The sequence below is a fragment of the Molossus molossus genome, unplaced genomic scaffold (assembly GCF_014108415.1).
Source record: "Molossus molossus isolate mMolMol1 unplaced genomic scaffold, mMolMol1.p scaffold_m16_p_8, whole genome shotgun sequence".
In the NCBI taxonomy this organism is placed as follows: domain Eukaryota; kingdom Metazoa; phylum Chordata; class Mammalia; order Chiroptera; family Molossidae; genus Molossus; species Molossus molossus.
In genome coordinates this window covers 88814904-88831204 of record NW_023425402.1, presented here as the reverse complement: position 1 = coordinate 88831204, position 16301 = coordinate 88814904, and the positions used below count along the sequence as shown (strand labels likewise).

Genomic DNA, 16301 nt, shown 5'->3' with positions numbered 1-16301 from the left:
TTATTTGGTGTATGAGACAATGCTCCAACCAACTGAGCCAACTACCTAATTCCTATCACTCTTCCCCTCATTCACATAGACTCCAGCCACACTGACCTTATTTCTGTCATTTAATCATACCAAACCCATTACCATCTCAAAAACTTGACATTTGTTTTTCCCTCTGTGAAAAATATTCTTCCCTTAGATTTTTCAATGGTTGGCTCCATATCTTTATTCAGATTTTCAATTCAAATTTCACTTTCTCAGAGAGCCTTCCCCAGATCATTGAAGCAAAAGCACACCCTCCCGCATCTTCTCTATAAAATTGCTCCAATTCTGAATAGTATTTAATACTCTATGAAGCCATCTTGTTTGTTTACTTGTTTATTATTTTATTTCCCCCACAATATATAAGCTCCATGAGATCAGGAATACAGTCTGTTTTGTTTGCTGCTTTCTCCTTTGTACTTAAAACAATGCCCAGTACTTAGTAGGCACCTGATAAATATTTATAATACTATGATGCATATCACATATAAATGAGCACATATTTCCCCAAAGCATCATTCACTTCCCTGTTTTAGCATTTATCACACTATACTGTAACTTCTTGTCCCACACAGCTGTGATACTAAAAAAAATGACAGAATGAATGAATCAATGAATGTCAAATGAGTATTAATAGAAATAGTAACTAATACTTTGAAAAGATTAAAAATACATTCATTGTAAAAGATGCATTAAATAGAAATTCTTCAAAATTTCATGTGTATGACCTATAACACATAGCAAAAAATTATATATAGAAAACTGACTAACACTATCATCTCAACATTCCATTTTAAAAAATATGACAGATCAACAAATACCTTTCCTTAAATTCTAATGTTGAATATATCATAAATAAGGAAGAAATAATTTCTTTCATTTTCAAGTACTAGCCATGCTCCCTCCCATCACAGGGTCTATGACATACTATTATTTCTGCCTGTTTATGATCTGTCTTCTTTCTGTCTCTTCATATGGTTAATGCCTACTAATCAGATCTCTGATGATCCTCACTTCCTTCTAAATTTCTTAAATAGGTCAAATATCCACCCTGATTATAAACTCTTGAGGAAAAACATAATTCTCCTTCATAGATTTGTCATGACTGTCATTTACATTCATTCATGAGCGTATTTGATGTAACAGTGAACTAAATGCTTTACGAAGGCAGGACCCGTGTTTATTCTCATTCCCCACTGAATCCCCAGTGCCTAGCACAAGGTGCGGCACATAAAAATATCTGTGGAAAGAATAAATGAATGAGAGTGAGTTCATGGTCTCATCTCCAAGGTCCCTCCTAATCCCAAGTTTCTGTCCCACTATGAAGTCTCAGTGGAGACTTCTCGCATGGCTGAACTGTACATTATGCCAGTGAACCTGTTGCTTATTGAGAGTTTGAAGACCCTGCTTCTCCACTCCTATTTGTTCTCAATAGCAACTATTTCCTTAATACAAATGGAATCTAGTTGCTCAACTGGAAGAGATGAGCGGCAGTCACCAGACTACACATAAAATATATGACCTTGTAATAAACTCTCTTATTATTTAAAGATGCATAAAATCTAATTAGTAAATCCCCTGAAAACAAAGTTGCTTTTAATAAGGTGGTCTGTGTGTGGAAGATTAAGAAAACACTTGGCTCTTCTGGGTGAGGAACTGCCAGGCCGAGGAAGTGGAGGCCCATGCGCCGCGCCTCAGGCCCCAGGCTGGGACTCGTGGTTACAGAAACACGTGAGAGAAAAAATACTGATTTAGGGTTCTTTGTTTGGTATTGCCATGTTTCAATAGGTACAGGTTTTTTCTTAACTAGGAGAGCAAACACATATGAATATTTTATTAAAAATCATCTATAATAGATTCATTTCTCAGAAAAAGCCTAGTTCATTTGAAGCACATTGTATTTACATTAAAGACAATGCCATTTCATCCACCACTCTCACTTCTGCTCTTAGTTGCTATTAAGTCATTTTTCAACAATTATCTTAGTATTAATGAGACTATTCTAATGTCCAATGAGAATATTTTGAATGCAGAATTATATCTCAAATTCCTAACATAAAAACAAAAATAAAAATTATGTGTTCAGCCCTGGCCGGTTGGGCTCAGCGGTTGGAGCCTCGGCCTGCGGTACAGAGAGACCCGGGTTCGGTTCCCGCTAAGGGCACGTACCTCGGTTGCAGTTTGTCCCCGGCCCTGGTTGGTCGTGCGGGTGGCAGCCACTCGATGTGTCCCTTACACATCGACGTTTCTCTCTCTTTCTTCCTCTCTCTCCCTCCCGCTCTATCTGAACAAAAAAATGGAAAAATGTCCTCGGGTGAGGATAAAAAAAAAAAAAAAAAATTATGTGTTCATTTAGGTTTAAGAACACAGTCATGAGAAATGGAATTTGTTTGTCTAATTTCTAAAATTTGTCATAAAAGCATAATTTCTTAGCCGTACTCTAAAATTGCCACATATTATATTGTTTCATTGATATGTTAGTGTTTTCACACAGTTACAAAGTGCCCTATCATTCAACATATTCTATTGTTTTTACCTGAGTTTCCAAAACTGAAAGAGCTTAAAAAAAACAAAAACCTAAATATTTAAACTCTCAAGTCTTCAACAGAACAAAAAGTGGGAAATATAAAGTTTATTAATTAAAACAGTAGCCATTGCACTTTATTTTGTCCCCCATCAGAAGCTTCTCTTTCATCATGGGAGATGAGGGTGACAGTCCTGAAGGGGGAGAGACTTGCCCATCATCTCAAATGCCTGTGGGACAGCTGAACTGAGGACCACACACTCTCGACTCCATCAACCTCTGGAGACATCCTTCCCCATTCCATTCTTCTCATCACCCTTTCCACTGAGAGAGGTCTACTCCAAGACTTCAATGCTTTTGGGGAAGGTTCTCTTTCCTCTCAGAAAAGTCCGAAGAAGAGAGAGATATGTCACGTTTCTGATACCTCTCCTTTCCTAGTATTTCAAACGCTCCAGTTTTACACAAAAGAGATCAGGATGGTTAAGTAAATGTACTTTGCTCTTCCCTAAAGGCAATAATTTTGAAAGCAACGCATGTCACACACACAGCTATTTGTGAACTGCATGGGAAGAAAAAAACCTCAGTAGATTGCAGCCATTACCTGAGTAGGGCTCTGAAGACTTAGATCTAAACCACAGGTAAACTCTGTATGATGGTCCACTGTTTCAAGGAGAGGGTCAGGCTTTGAAAAGTTCCAGAATCTGTAAATATAAACAAAAAAAGTAATTTAAGTGGTAAAACTACCAAAAAATTTACCTAAGAAAAAGATAGATATTTAACATAGCAAAGATTTTATCAGAATAGGTTCAACCAAGTCATAAATGCAGAGCTCCATTACTGGTCTACATTAAAAACTGAATAAAAACAAAATACACTGTACTCTATTATATAAAAAATGGAATTACTAAGCAATCTAACCTTGTAAATAATTATTATATTCCAATTAGTATACCTTGTAGGGTGAAACTTAACAAGTTTTAATTTATTTTTTTTTATATATTGCACAAGGACAATTGAGATGAGAGACCAGGCTTTTGTAGCAATTTCTGAAAGCATTTGTTGCTGTAAAAAAAACATTGGAAGACATGTTCTCTAACATTTCGCGATTTTAAATACTACTCCATTTCTCAATGACTGACATGAAAAGATCTTAGGTTTAATTTACATTTCAACAGCAATTCAAATTTTTAAAAAAGAATCTGCTCTCTTATAAAAATAGCTCCGTAATTCTGAATCTTTTTTTTTTTTTTTTTGAGGCACAGCCTTTCTTATAGATTCCATGTCAATGTAATTTCTAGAGTCAAGAAAAACTGAAATGTGTTTTCCTGGGCCAATATGAAGTATACTATTTATCCTCTATAGACAGGGAGTGGTAATATTTACCATAATATATCTGATTTCTACTGTTCAGAGAAGAATTTGGCCCGATTTGCAACACACAAAATAGTGCTTTATTTGTATAGCTTTATTTGCTCATCATCTTTCTTATTCTAAACCCATCATAAAAATGATACATTCAGAATCATAGAGTTATACTCCAATTCAGCCTCACTAATGATGCACAACACGGAACACACTGGAGGTTCAGCAGATCTCTTTGAAAGAGAGTAAATACACAAAACCAACAGTTGGTTGTTTAACCTGGTGGTATTATTTTCCTAATAAATAATACAGAGTTGGTCTTATTAAGTCTGAAGAGGATTGTTGCTATGGATAATCTACTGTGTGGTACCAGAGAGACAATGAATCAATAGTTCATTTATCAGATTACTGAAATCTACAAAATATTTAAGGAGAGTGATTTTACTTTTGAAAATCTGCCTATTTAAACCAATGAGGGAACAAGCTGCAGTCCTTCTCAGAAATCATAATGATCTTCACTGTCTTTGCACACTTGTTCCTCCGGGTCTAGAGACAATGAATTTTACTGCAATCTAATTTTCTAGATCTTGACAATGTTTATATAAGCAAAAGTAAATATGTAATTGTATAATTTCATTTCTAAAACATGGTTATACACTGATTTGCAATATCTGAAACAATAATCAAATGATTTTGTATATACCCACTATATTCCAAAAAGTACTCAAAATGGTTTTAAAATAAGTAATATGGAAAAACATCAATGAAAGGAAAAGTAAGGGTAGGAGAGTAAATTCAAACCTGTAGTATTTATAAACAAAATTATATTCTATAAAGTTGTATACGCTTGACAGGAGAGGACCTCTCAAGATGCTAAGCTTTTCAATAGCCAAAGAAAAAAGGGAGACAAAATCGAGCCCTGAATTGAGTGTCTACAACAAAACTGCTCTAGGAACTCAGAAGGAAATTCACCCTTGGGGGCCCATGGAGCAGAAACGAAATGCTTATGTAATGAACATCCTGAATGTTTCTGAGGGAAGAACAGAGATGCTGTTTCATGGGCTGCTACTCATGAGTCAATGACATCACCCCAAAGAGCAGTTAGGTAGAATCATTCTATGGGAAGGTCAATTAAATCCAGGTATTCAGCTCCCTGACTTCATTTGGGATTTAGATTTTATTTCAGTAAAGTGAGTAGGCTAAATGCTCTTCAGCCAAACCATAAAAATTGGTTTCCTTCAGAACTATTTAAGAATAATACTAAGCAACAAGGATTCATTTATACCCTCCTGACCAGTTCCTGGGATGCAGTTTTGCCGTTTTCTTATTTAAGCCAGTTAGGGAATAAGGCTGCACTGAGGACAAGACAGGTGGGCCCTATGAAATTAGAATGCCTAATAAGGGCACATGTGTAAAACCATCCAATTTTAGCTGGACAGTGTGGGAGGAGAAGCTGCACGTACAGGAGGGCAGCCAGTGTATTCAAAATGTCCATTTCAATTTGCTCTGATCAGTTGTTTGTTTAATGGGCAGTCAAGGCCCCACACAGTTCCACACCCATCATAACTTTAACCTGGAAAAACTATCAATATTTAATTGAATTTTGCAAAAAACTCATCAAATAAAATACATGCTAAAACTCTAAGGATACTATTTGAAGGGAAGGTGACTCTAATGAATGGCATATAAGCATTTCTGGCTATTATACCATTCCACAGCTCTGACAAAGTATGGAACACACAAAGTATATATATATGGTACAAAAATTATGAGAGGTTCATTTCCAGCAGAATGGCTGACTAGGTACCTAAAACAACATTCTTCCTGAAAACAACTAAACTTGCTAGATAAATTTTGGAAACAAACAACTACCATAAAGCTTCACAAAAGCATCAGTGAGGAACACTCAAACTAAGTGGCACCTGAAACTCAGAGTAGTAAATGGAACAATGAAGGAAGCTTTTGCCCTGAGAGAATCTAAGCTTCAGGTTTTTTATCCTCAAGGGGATCAAGAGCCAGTAAAATAAGAAAAAAGTGAATATTAATGATTATAATTTTAAAACATTTTTCAGTTAATAAAATATCAAAAATACCAAGTACAGTAAATTGTACAAGCTAAATAGTTGAGAAAACCAAAAGTCAAATAATGTGTCTATAAACTATATTTTTAAGTCACTGATGGCTTTTTAAAATAATACTGTAAAGGAAATGTATGTATGTCTTATTTCACTTCTACTCTTTAATGGCAACTGCTGTTAACAGTTTGATGTGTATAGTTCCAGATTTTTTTGTGTATCATCCTTCAAATTCCACCAGGAAGGGGTGAGTTGTAAGGAGGAAGTGACCAGAGGAAAGTGAGCATTTCACCAGGCTTTCTCATGTTTGCAATCAGGGCACTGGCAAGGTCTCTTTACAATCTTCTTCTGAACTCTAGCGTTCCTTAAGTTCTAGATATCTGGGGGCCTTCCTATGCCTATTACACAAGTAAAATGAGCTCCTTTTTATTGGGAGAAGTCAGGCTACATATATTATTAAGAAGTCAAATAAGGCACATTATTTTAGAGTGATGGTTTTTTTGGTCCAGCACATACACTACTTGGTGCCTTTTTGTCTCTTTGCTGATGAAATCACTGACTAAGCTCTATCATGGGAAGTAAATATACTGGACAGGCTTCCAAAGATTAAAAATATTACAGAACTGTAGAGACATTTTTCATTTAAAATGGAGAGGAAGAGAGAGAAAAATTCATCACAATGTCTTGGTTGAATCCCTTTTTGCCTTCTGACTCACAATTCTTTAGCAAAGCAAGTATGTAGCACTGTGTAAAATAAAGCATCAAAACTATTTCAAAAATTATTTTTTTACTTTGCTAAAATGTAATTTGAAATTTCTATACCAACATTTTAAAAATTTAGCCAACAGATGAATTCAGTAGGTTTAAAATATCTTTCAAAGTTCTTCCTTTTCTTTTCCTATTCTCAATTTATGTGTTAGTCAGTAATTCTTTGTGAGTCTTTCCTAACTATTAAAAATTGGGAGAAAGTTTTGACCACTTTTCAATGCCATACACATACACAAATTACAGTTTAGTGTGTGTTTTTTTTTTTAATTTAAGCAAACTGCAACATTATAATTCCCTCTATTTGTATTGCTTGGGTGCGTAGCATTCTCTAGTGATAAGCAAAAAAAATGTCATAAAAGCTGATGTACTCCTCATTTAATTACTCCTTCATTCAACTATGTATGAGACCTAAGAGTTGCCAGGTATTGTGCTAAGCAACAGAAGCAAGAGACACATGGCCTCATTCTTCCTGAAGCTCCTATGTTTGGTGGGATGGACATTAAAGGCACATACACAAATGTGATTGCAATTGACATGTGCTCCAAAAGACCATACAGGATGATGTAAGAACACTGTTCTGAAAACATGATACTGAGCTGAAATCTGGTTGAGGTGTTCGCCAGGTGGAGAGCAAAGACAGCAGCTTGTCCCTTGTCAGCAAGGAGCCTGATGGTTTGTGACTAAGAGGGCCCATGAGACTGGGCAGGGGAAGGGGAAAGCATTACACAAGGCAAGCAGGACTGGATCACATAGGTCTTGTAGGCTATGGGAAGAATTTGGGATTTTTCTCTTAAGTGTAAACACACACACACACACATACCAGTAATAGTTTTAGGCAGAAGGTTTATACACTCAGTTTTGCCTTCTTAAACATTTTTTTAAATAAACTATTTTTATTTTAGAGTAGTTTCAAATCTGCAGGAAAATTGTGAAGACAGTACAGAGAGTTCCCATACAGTGTGACCCCATGCAGTATGGTCAGCTTTGCCTTTTTTTTTTTTTTTTCTCACCCGAGGACATTTTTCGATATTTTGTTCAAATAGAGGGAGAGGGAGAGAGAGAGAGAGAAACATCGATGTGAAAGCGACACATCGAGTGGCTGCCACCCACACGACCCAACCAGGGCCAGGGACAGACTGCAACCAAGGTACGTGCCCCCAGCGGGAACCGAACCCGGGTCTCTCCGGACCACAGGCCGACACTCTAACCGCTGAGCCAAACCGGCCAGGGCCAGCTTTGCCTTTTAAAAGTATCTCTGGCCCAGCTGGTGTGGCTCAGTGGTTGAGCATCGACCCATGCACTGAGAGGTCACCGGTTCGATTCCTGGTCAGGGCACATGCCCAGGTTGTGGGCCTGATTCCCAGTGGGGAGCATGCAGGAGGCAGCCAATCAATGTTCTCTCTCATCGATGTTTCTATCTCTCTCTCCTCTCCCTTTCTCTCTCTCTAAAAATCAATAAAAAAGAAAAAAATTTTTAAAGTATCTCTGGCCACTGAGAGAATAGACTTGAGATCTCAAGAGTGGATATGAGGATACTAGTGATCTAAAAAGAGACAACAGCCCTGGCCGGTTTGGCTCAGTGGTTAGAGCATCAGCCTGCAGTCCAGAGAGACCCGGTCAGTTCCCGCTAAGGGCACGTACCTTGGTAGCAGTTTGTTCCCGGCCCTGGTTGGTCATGCAGGGTGGTAGCCACTCGATGTGTCCCTTTCACATCAATGTTTCTCTCTTTCTTCCTCCCTCTCTCCCTCCCACTCTATCTGAACAAAAAATGGAAAAATGTCCTCAGGTGAGGATAAAAAATAAATTAATTAATAAATTAAAAAAATGCAAACTTAAAAAAAATAAAATAAAAAGAGATGATAGCACCTTGGATTTAAGGTGGTAACAGTGATGTTGAGGAAAGTGAAATCTTTAGGCAGAAAAATTAATAGGACAAAAGAAATCAAGGTGATTAATGGAACAGAATATACCCAAAATAATGCATTTATTTATTTACTATTTATCTATTTTCCTCTAAAAGCCACTTAGTTCCTTAAATTCAGGGACAGTATTCTATTCTTTGTATTTCTTGCATGTATAAAAGTATCTGACACATGGGTACTCCAAGAATGTTTCATGAATGAATGAATGAACAAAAAATAAATAAGCATATTAAGGACAAGATAAATAACAAAGGCCAACCTCACAAGTACAGTAAGTTTTAAATCACCTATAGACATGGTTCCCAAATAATGGACCAAGGCTCATTATATCAGATATTCAGAAAATACACATTCCTCAGCTTCACTGGGAAATTTCTTCCTAAAATATTCTGAATCAGTAGATCAGTATGAAATCCAGAAATCTCTTCCCAGGAAATGTTGATACTCAACTATCTAGGTTTGGGAACACCATCAAAAGCAGTACTTCTCAACTTTATTTCAACATACATATGGATTAGATAAATTCCCATTAGAAACAATAGTGATTTCGGGAAGAGGAGGGAAGGGAAAAAGGCAATGGTTCTCAATCTTGACTACATTGGAATCGACAGAAATTTTTTTAAATACTGATGTGTGAATGCTCCCTGGGACATTCTAATTGGCCTGGAGTACATCATAGAAATTGGGAGGTGTAAACAGTCTCTGGGTGACCAGAGAGTGCAACCTGGGTGGAGGACATTACCCATTTATTGAGAATCACTGATCTAGACCGGCAGTTTCCAAGCTTAAGTTTGTATCCGAATCACCTGGAGAACTTGCTAAGCATGCATACAGACATCTGGAGGGTGGCTTGAGAACTCAGTTTAGAAAAAAGTTCCCAGGTGATGCTCATGTTGCTGGTCCTAGGGCCACACTCAGAATTACTGATCCAGACAGTTGTTACTGGTAAGAATTACCACACTGAGGCTCTAACCTCTAGTAAAGGCAAAACTTTGGGAAGGGACTAATACATTAGAAGTAAAAGATGGGCAAATATTTTCACAGGAAAAGTAACACTATTATTTCATATAATTGAATAACTCAGCGGACAGGATAAAAGGCTACTAAACGAACAACAGAACAGTATCAGTGTTGGCTCCAGCTGCCCAGTAACGAAGAATAAAGATGATCCAAAACTGAGGTTCTCACATTACCTGATACATCCTCAGCAAGAAAGACTTCGACAGTTTGCATAGCCTTTCCCATTATCTTATACTGCTTTTGATCAGCACAAAACTTTTCAAGGTAGAAACAAAGGGTATACAGTAAGTAGTCCATGCTTACCTGCACTTTTGCTTTCAGCAATTTGTTACCCTGGCCCAACCGTTGTCAGGAAATATTAAATGTAAAATTCCAGAAATAAATAACTCATATATTTTAAATTGTGTGCCCTTCTGAGCAGCATGATGTAATCTCATACCTTCCCCACTCTGTACCACTTGGGACATAAGTCATCCCTTCGTCCAGTGCATCCACACAATACATGCTCCCAGCCCTTTAGTTACTTAGTAGCCCTCTGGGTTATCAGACTGTCGCTGTATGGCAGTTACTTGTGTTCAAGTAACCCTTATTTACTTAATAATGACCCCAAAGTACAAGAGTAGTAATGCTGGCCATTTGAATATGCCAAAAAAGAAGCCATAAAGTGTTTTCTTTAAGTAAAAAGATATGTATTCATAGGAAAAATCATACTTATATATAGAGTCAGTACTAACTGAAGTTTCAGGCATCCACTGGTATCTTGGACTGTATCCCCAATGGTTAGGGGTAGGCACTACTGTAACTATTCTTATTTCAGAGATAAGGAGAATGTGCTCACAGAAATTAAGCAATCCATGGTGACAGAGCTAATAAACAGCAGCCCCAAAGCACACGCTCTACTGGCATCATGTCCAGTCCTTTCTCTTTTTCTCTAGACCTGGGCCATGCCAGGGAATCTGGAATACAGATAGGAAGGAGCTGGGATTCTTCAAGAAGTTTTGATTAACAACCTGAAAATTCAAATGAACCTGGACCAAGTCAGCCTTCCCCCACATGCCTCAAACTACATAGAAAATTCTATAAGCCAAAGTCCATGCCAAGATTCCATTAGTCTGCCAACTTACATTGAAAACCAATACCCTAAGGAAGTTATGAATAGAATAAATCTTCACCCTGTGGCAAGGAGTTCAGAAATTATCCCTTCTCTATTCTGTATTTTTATATGCATTTACTGCATCTTCTCATCTATTTTGCTGTCTCCTCCTAACTTAGGTATCACTCAACTGACCAGCTCCCTTTGTAACTTCAGATATTCCCATCCTTTAAAAGTGAATCCCCATTGAGTAGAACATACGAAATCATGGGCTTATTACTTTGTCATCTGTTTTTACTTTATCACCTGTATTGCTTTTTGGAGCTAAACTTTCATTTATTAACTCAAAAATATTTATTGAGTACAAATGCTCATTTATTTCATGATTAGGTTAGAGAGTTTTTATTTTATTTTGGGGGGGATTTGAACTGGTAATAACAAACAAAGTTTAAAACAGAAAAATACTAATTGCCTGCTAAATGAAGAATGTATGATTAATTTTGAAAAATTACTGAGCAATTTTTCAAAGACGACTTTTAGAGCATTCAATCACAAATATACAGAAACCATACCATATTTATAAACTTTCAAGTTAAATATGATAAAATTCTAGACTTAAGCTTCTCTAGCAAAATGAATTATTTACAGCATTTCAATAACAAATTTTAATTAAATCAGTACTGTAGAAGGGCTTCATCACAATAAACATACGTCCAGGGACCACATGCCCCAAAGCCTACAGTACTTTGACAAATTAAAGAAAACCATTAGCTGATGGAGGGCTTGTTCCGGGGAAATTATGGCTGCTATCCATAGGGATGTAGTATGACTTTCTGAAGACTGGCACATCGCAACAAAAAAAGATAAAGGGAAAAGAAAAAAAAAAAAAAACTCCCATAGAGTTTTTTTTACTGCTTATTGGCACAAAATGAAGAACCATGAAATGATTTTGCAATACAGTTTCAAACAAATATCTGACAATAAACAAAATGGTAAGAATTCTACTCATGAAATAGTATCATTATGTAGGGATAGGAATAGTCTATGTACATCTGAACGGTAACTGGCACCAAAATGTGGCTACCTAGAGCAAAATACCATTTCACAGAAATTCAGGTGATAATGAGATCACACGAGGCTGCACTAGAACTTCATTCCACACCTAAATGCTGTGCTTCAGTCTTGATTAGCGATGTCACCGTGAAATACTTCATGTTCTCATCTCTGCAGCTGAGCATTTATAAATAAACCCACTCAAGGTGTCAGGTGTGGAATGTCAGCACAGCTCACAAGGACCTCTTATTTAACAACCCTCTTCTCAATGGAGGACAAATACAGTGGTGGGATCCAGAGAAGAAGAAGACAGACATCGACAAAGGTAGAGAAAGAAAAACAGACACAGCGCAAGAATAAGTCTGTTTACTTTCTGATGACTGCATATGAAAGTGTGGGGAGAATAAAAGAATATCATAAGTCTGTAGAAAGAGGAAGACTGATGAAACAGGAACTTAGTAAAGCAGTTTCAGCACCTTGCTGAGGCCCTGCGGCACTACTGCCCTGGGGTAGAGGGACCCCATATCCTGAGAAACATCTTCCTTTTTTTATTTAACTAGCTCAAGATGGTGTCTGTTTCCCACGCAAGTGTGCACACGTGTGCTCACACACATGTCCTAAAAGATATAATGGAGAAAGATAAGGGACTCTGCTGAATTTTATTTAAGATAAAAATAGATGGCCCTGGCCAGTTTGGCTTAGTGGTGGAGCGTTGGCCTGCGGATCAGAGTCCCGGGTTTGGTTCCCGCTAGGGGCATGTACCACACACACACACAAAAAGACAAAAATAGATGAATAATTTTTGTTTTTATTCTCTGTATGGCTCATTCCATTAGGTCAAATCTTGAAGAATTCAGAATTAGAATACTGTATTTATTTAGTGTTGCCACATTTCTAGGTTGGGGTTTCAGGACAGACTTCGAGGGTGAATTACTTATCCCTGAGTTCTTAGACACAGTAAACTACTAACAACTGACAGGTAATCGACATAAATAGGCTCACTCTGCGTGCAAATAACTAGGAGAGGAAAACACTGAGGTTCTGATGGATTACCTTCTTAAAAACTGTAATTGCACAGATGTGAGCCCACTGATTCTACAAGGCTTGTAACAAAGAGCAGCAACTTCGCTCAGACCCCTCGCTCTTTCACCTCAAAGGCCATCACTTTAAATTCTTTTGGCTGTTTCTTCTGATTTTTTACTCTACATTTTGACATAATATGCTCAGAGAATTCATTGATTATGCTCATTTTTAGATATTCTCCTTTTACATCCTACTACGGAAGATGAGGCATAGCAGTGTCTACATTAGAAAATACATACAAAAATCCACACTTGCCTTACTGAAACTGCACAACAGAATTTTTCAAAATTATAATGCAAATTAACTGACAAACTCCATAAATTTTCTGTTGGGACTAATCAGCACAATTCAAAGTTCAAAGCAGTGACTTACAACACATTAATCTCAGGCTTAACATTCCTTACTCCTTTTAGACCTATTTCTTCATGTGCTCACGTTGGGTGTGAATTAGACACAGATTTGGTTTGATTCTTAAAGAACACTGTTAGTACTAAATAATTCTGAAAATGTTCTGCAGTTATAAATCAAGGTACTTAAAATCAAAAGTCTTACAAGTTTCTTTCTAATTAATCTATGTTGTTTCATTTTATAGGAAATTATTTTCATTTTTCACCTAGCATTTAACTTGCAAAATTATGCTTCACTTCATCAAAAGATCTTTCCAGTATGACAATAAAAATCACAAGAATTTTCTAGTTTAAACAAATCAAACAGAAAAACTCTTTTGAAAAATATTAAAGAAAACATAAACTCAGGAGTTACTGCTTCATACATACAAATATCTTAACCATTAGGCATATGAAACTCATGGAGATTTATCAGTAAATTACATATTACAATTAGTTGTAGGAAAAAAAGATCTATCTGTCACTTTAGTTAATCAGGATACCAAAACAATGGTTCCAAATTTGTTAAATAAAACGTTACAACTTAATCAGTACTGACTTAAACAATAGAACAGTAAGTTTTCTCCTTGAAAAACACTATTTTTTTTTTATCCCAACAGGACTTTACTCCTTCCTTCCTTCCTTCCTTCCTTCCTTCCTTCCTTCCTTCCTTCCTTCCTTCCTTCCTTCCTTCCTTCCCTCCCTCCCTCCTTCCTTCCTTTTCTCTTCCCAACAGGACTTCCTTCCTTCCTTCCTTCCTTCCTTCCTTCCTTCCTTCCTTCCTTCCTTCCTTCCTTCCTTCCTTCCTTCCTTCCTATCTTTCTTTCTTTCCTTTTCTTTCTCTCTCTCTCTCTTTCCTTTTTTCTCTCTCTCTCTCTTTCTTTTCTTTTCTCTCTCTCTCTCTTTCTTTTTTAGAGAGAGAGGAAGGGAGAGTTAGAAACATCAATATGAGAGAGAAACATCGATCAGCTGCCTCCTGCACACCACCCCCTACTTGGGATCGAGCCCACAACCCTGGCATGTGTCCTGACCAGGAATCAAACCCAGACCTCTCAGTCCATGGGACAAAGCTCAATCCACTGAACCACGCCAGCTGGGTAGGACTTTCCTCTTTAAATTCAGTTTTATTAATGACTACTTTAAACACAATTAAAGTGAAAACTATATTAAAATGTAATCACTTGCAGGCTTTTATCATCAGTGACCAAAGAGTATCATAATTTTTCATATAATTTAAATTCACTTAAGTTTATAAACAAATGTATTTAGTATATCCATCTCCCAGATGATAGGGACCAAGCGATGAAACAGACAAGCCTACCCTGTGATCAGGCAATGTGCTTTATTAACACAAAATATATTTAGTACTAAAATATCCTTATAAGAACTGAATGAATATGTGAATGCAAATATTCTCATTCTTAAAAAGAAAACTAAAAACAACGACATTAAGATGCTTTCCTAATGGTGAAGTCTGGTGAACCTCTGCCATAAAGCAAAAAATGTGATGAGTTACGAAGACATTTATATCTAAGATATATGAAAGGCACAGAATATTAAATCATTCTTTGATCATTTTAGAATTCACAGTTCCTGCAAATGTTAATTACCATCATATCATTAGTCACATAATTTCTTGTGATTTGATGAACAAATGTAAAGGAACTAAAAACAACTATCTTATAAAATGAAGTAAAATTATCATTTAAAGCTGCAAATGAGCTCACCTTCAGCCATATTTCTTATCTATTTACTTTGACTGACCTTTTTTTGTGGGTAAGGGGGACTAGGTAAAGTTGAAATGAAAGATTTGAGACAAAGTACATATTCAGCTATACTATCTGTTTACTTTGCCTGACCTTTTTTTTTTCTGGTGGGGAAGGGGAAGAAAGAATTATCTGCTCATGGAAATCTCTGTGCTAACAAACATAAGGATCAAAAAAGTCCATCAACCATACCAAAGTTAAGACACTTACTATATTAAAGCAAATCCCACTAGAGTCAATGTGACAAAGATAAAAAGTATTTCTGTTTTGTTAAGATTCTATGTTTACCACAATCCAATTAAAGACCATTTTCCTGTTTATGCCATATAATAAAGCTATTTATATTATTTTACAATTAAACAATATGTTAAATATCACATTTATTAGAAGGTATTAGTAAGAAACATTTTCAGTGTCTTATTTTATAGAGCAAATACAGCTGACTTTTTTCTCAAATGTTTCTATTTTGAAAATTACTAACCCACAAAAAATTCAAAGTATATGATAAACACACATATACTCTTCATTTAGATTTACTAATTGTTAAAACTTTGCCACATTTCCTTTACCTTTCTTGTTCTACACATACACATATAAAGTAATATTTTTGCTAAACCACTTAAAAATAAATTGCAGCCCTGGCCGGTTTGGCTCAGCAGTTATAGCATCAGCCTGCGGACCAAGAGGTCTCAGGTTCAATTCCAGGTCAAGGGCACATGCCTGGGTTGCAGGTTCGATCCTTGGCCCCAGTTGGGGTCCTTCAAGAGGCAACTGATCAATGTGTCTCTCTCACAGTGATGTTTCTCTCTCTCTCCTTCCCTCCTTCTCTTCCTTCCATTCTATCTATAAAAATCAATGGGAAAATATCCTCAGGTAAGCTTTAACATACATACATACATACATACATACATACATAGCAAACATCAACAGCGTATATTTATAGTGATATGGTACTAAATACAAAATATGAGGAACATATACATGAATAAAACAAACAAACAAACAAAAAAACTAAAACTTACTGAGTGTTTGAAATGGGCCAGGCACTGTGTGAACAGCCTTGCATATATTGATTTTTAAATCTCATAACAATATGTTTTATGAGTGAGGACTCAATAGCTCAGGAAAGTTTAGGGACTTTATAAGAAACTAAATATAACAATAGCTAGTAATGGCAAATCAAATATTTTAAACTATACCTCTTTTTCTATAACATAGT

At 36.4% G+C, this 16301-nt stretch overlaps 1 protein-coding gene across 1 annotated transcript in view; it reads right to left on the bottom strand.

The window, feature by feature from the left end:
* The window catches only part of PEX7 (peroxisomal biogenesis factor 7), an 80752-nt gene that overhangs the window by 19043 nt on the left and 45408 nt on the right, over nt 1-16301 (bottom strand). Inside the window, exon 9 of the mRNA XM_036248553.1 lies at nt 3156-3255. Within this exon, the coding sequence (XP_036104446.1) occupies nt 3156-3255 (100 nt within the window). The remainder of the gene's footprint in view (nt 1-3155; nt 3256-16301) is intronic.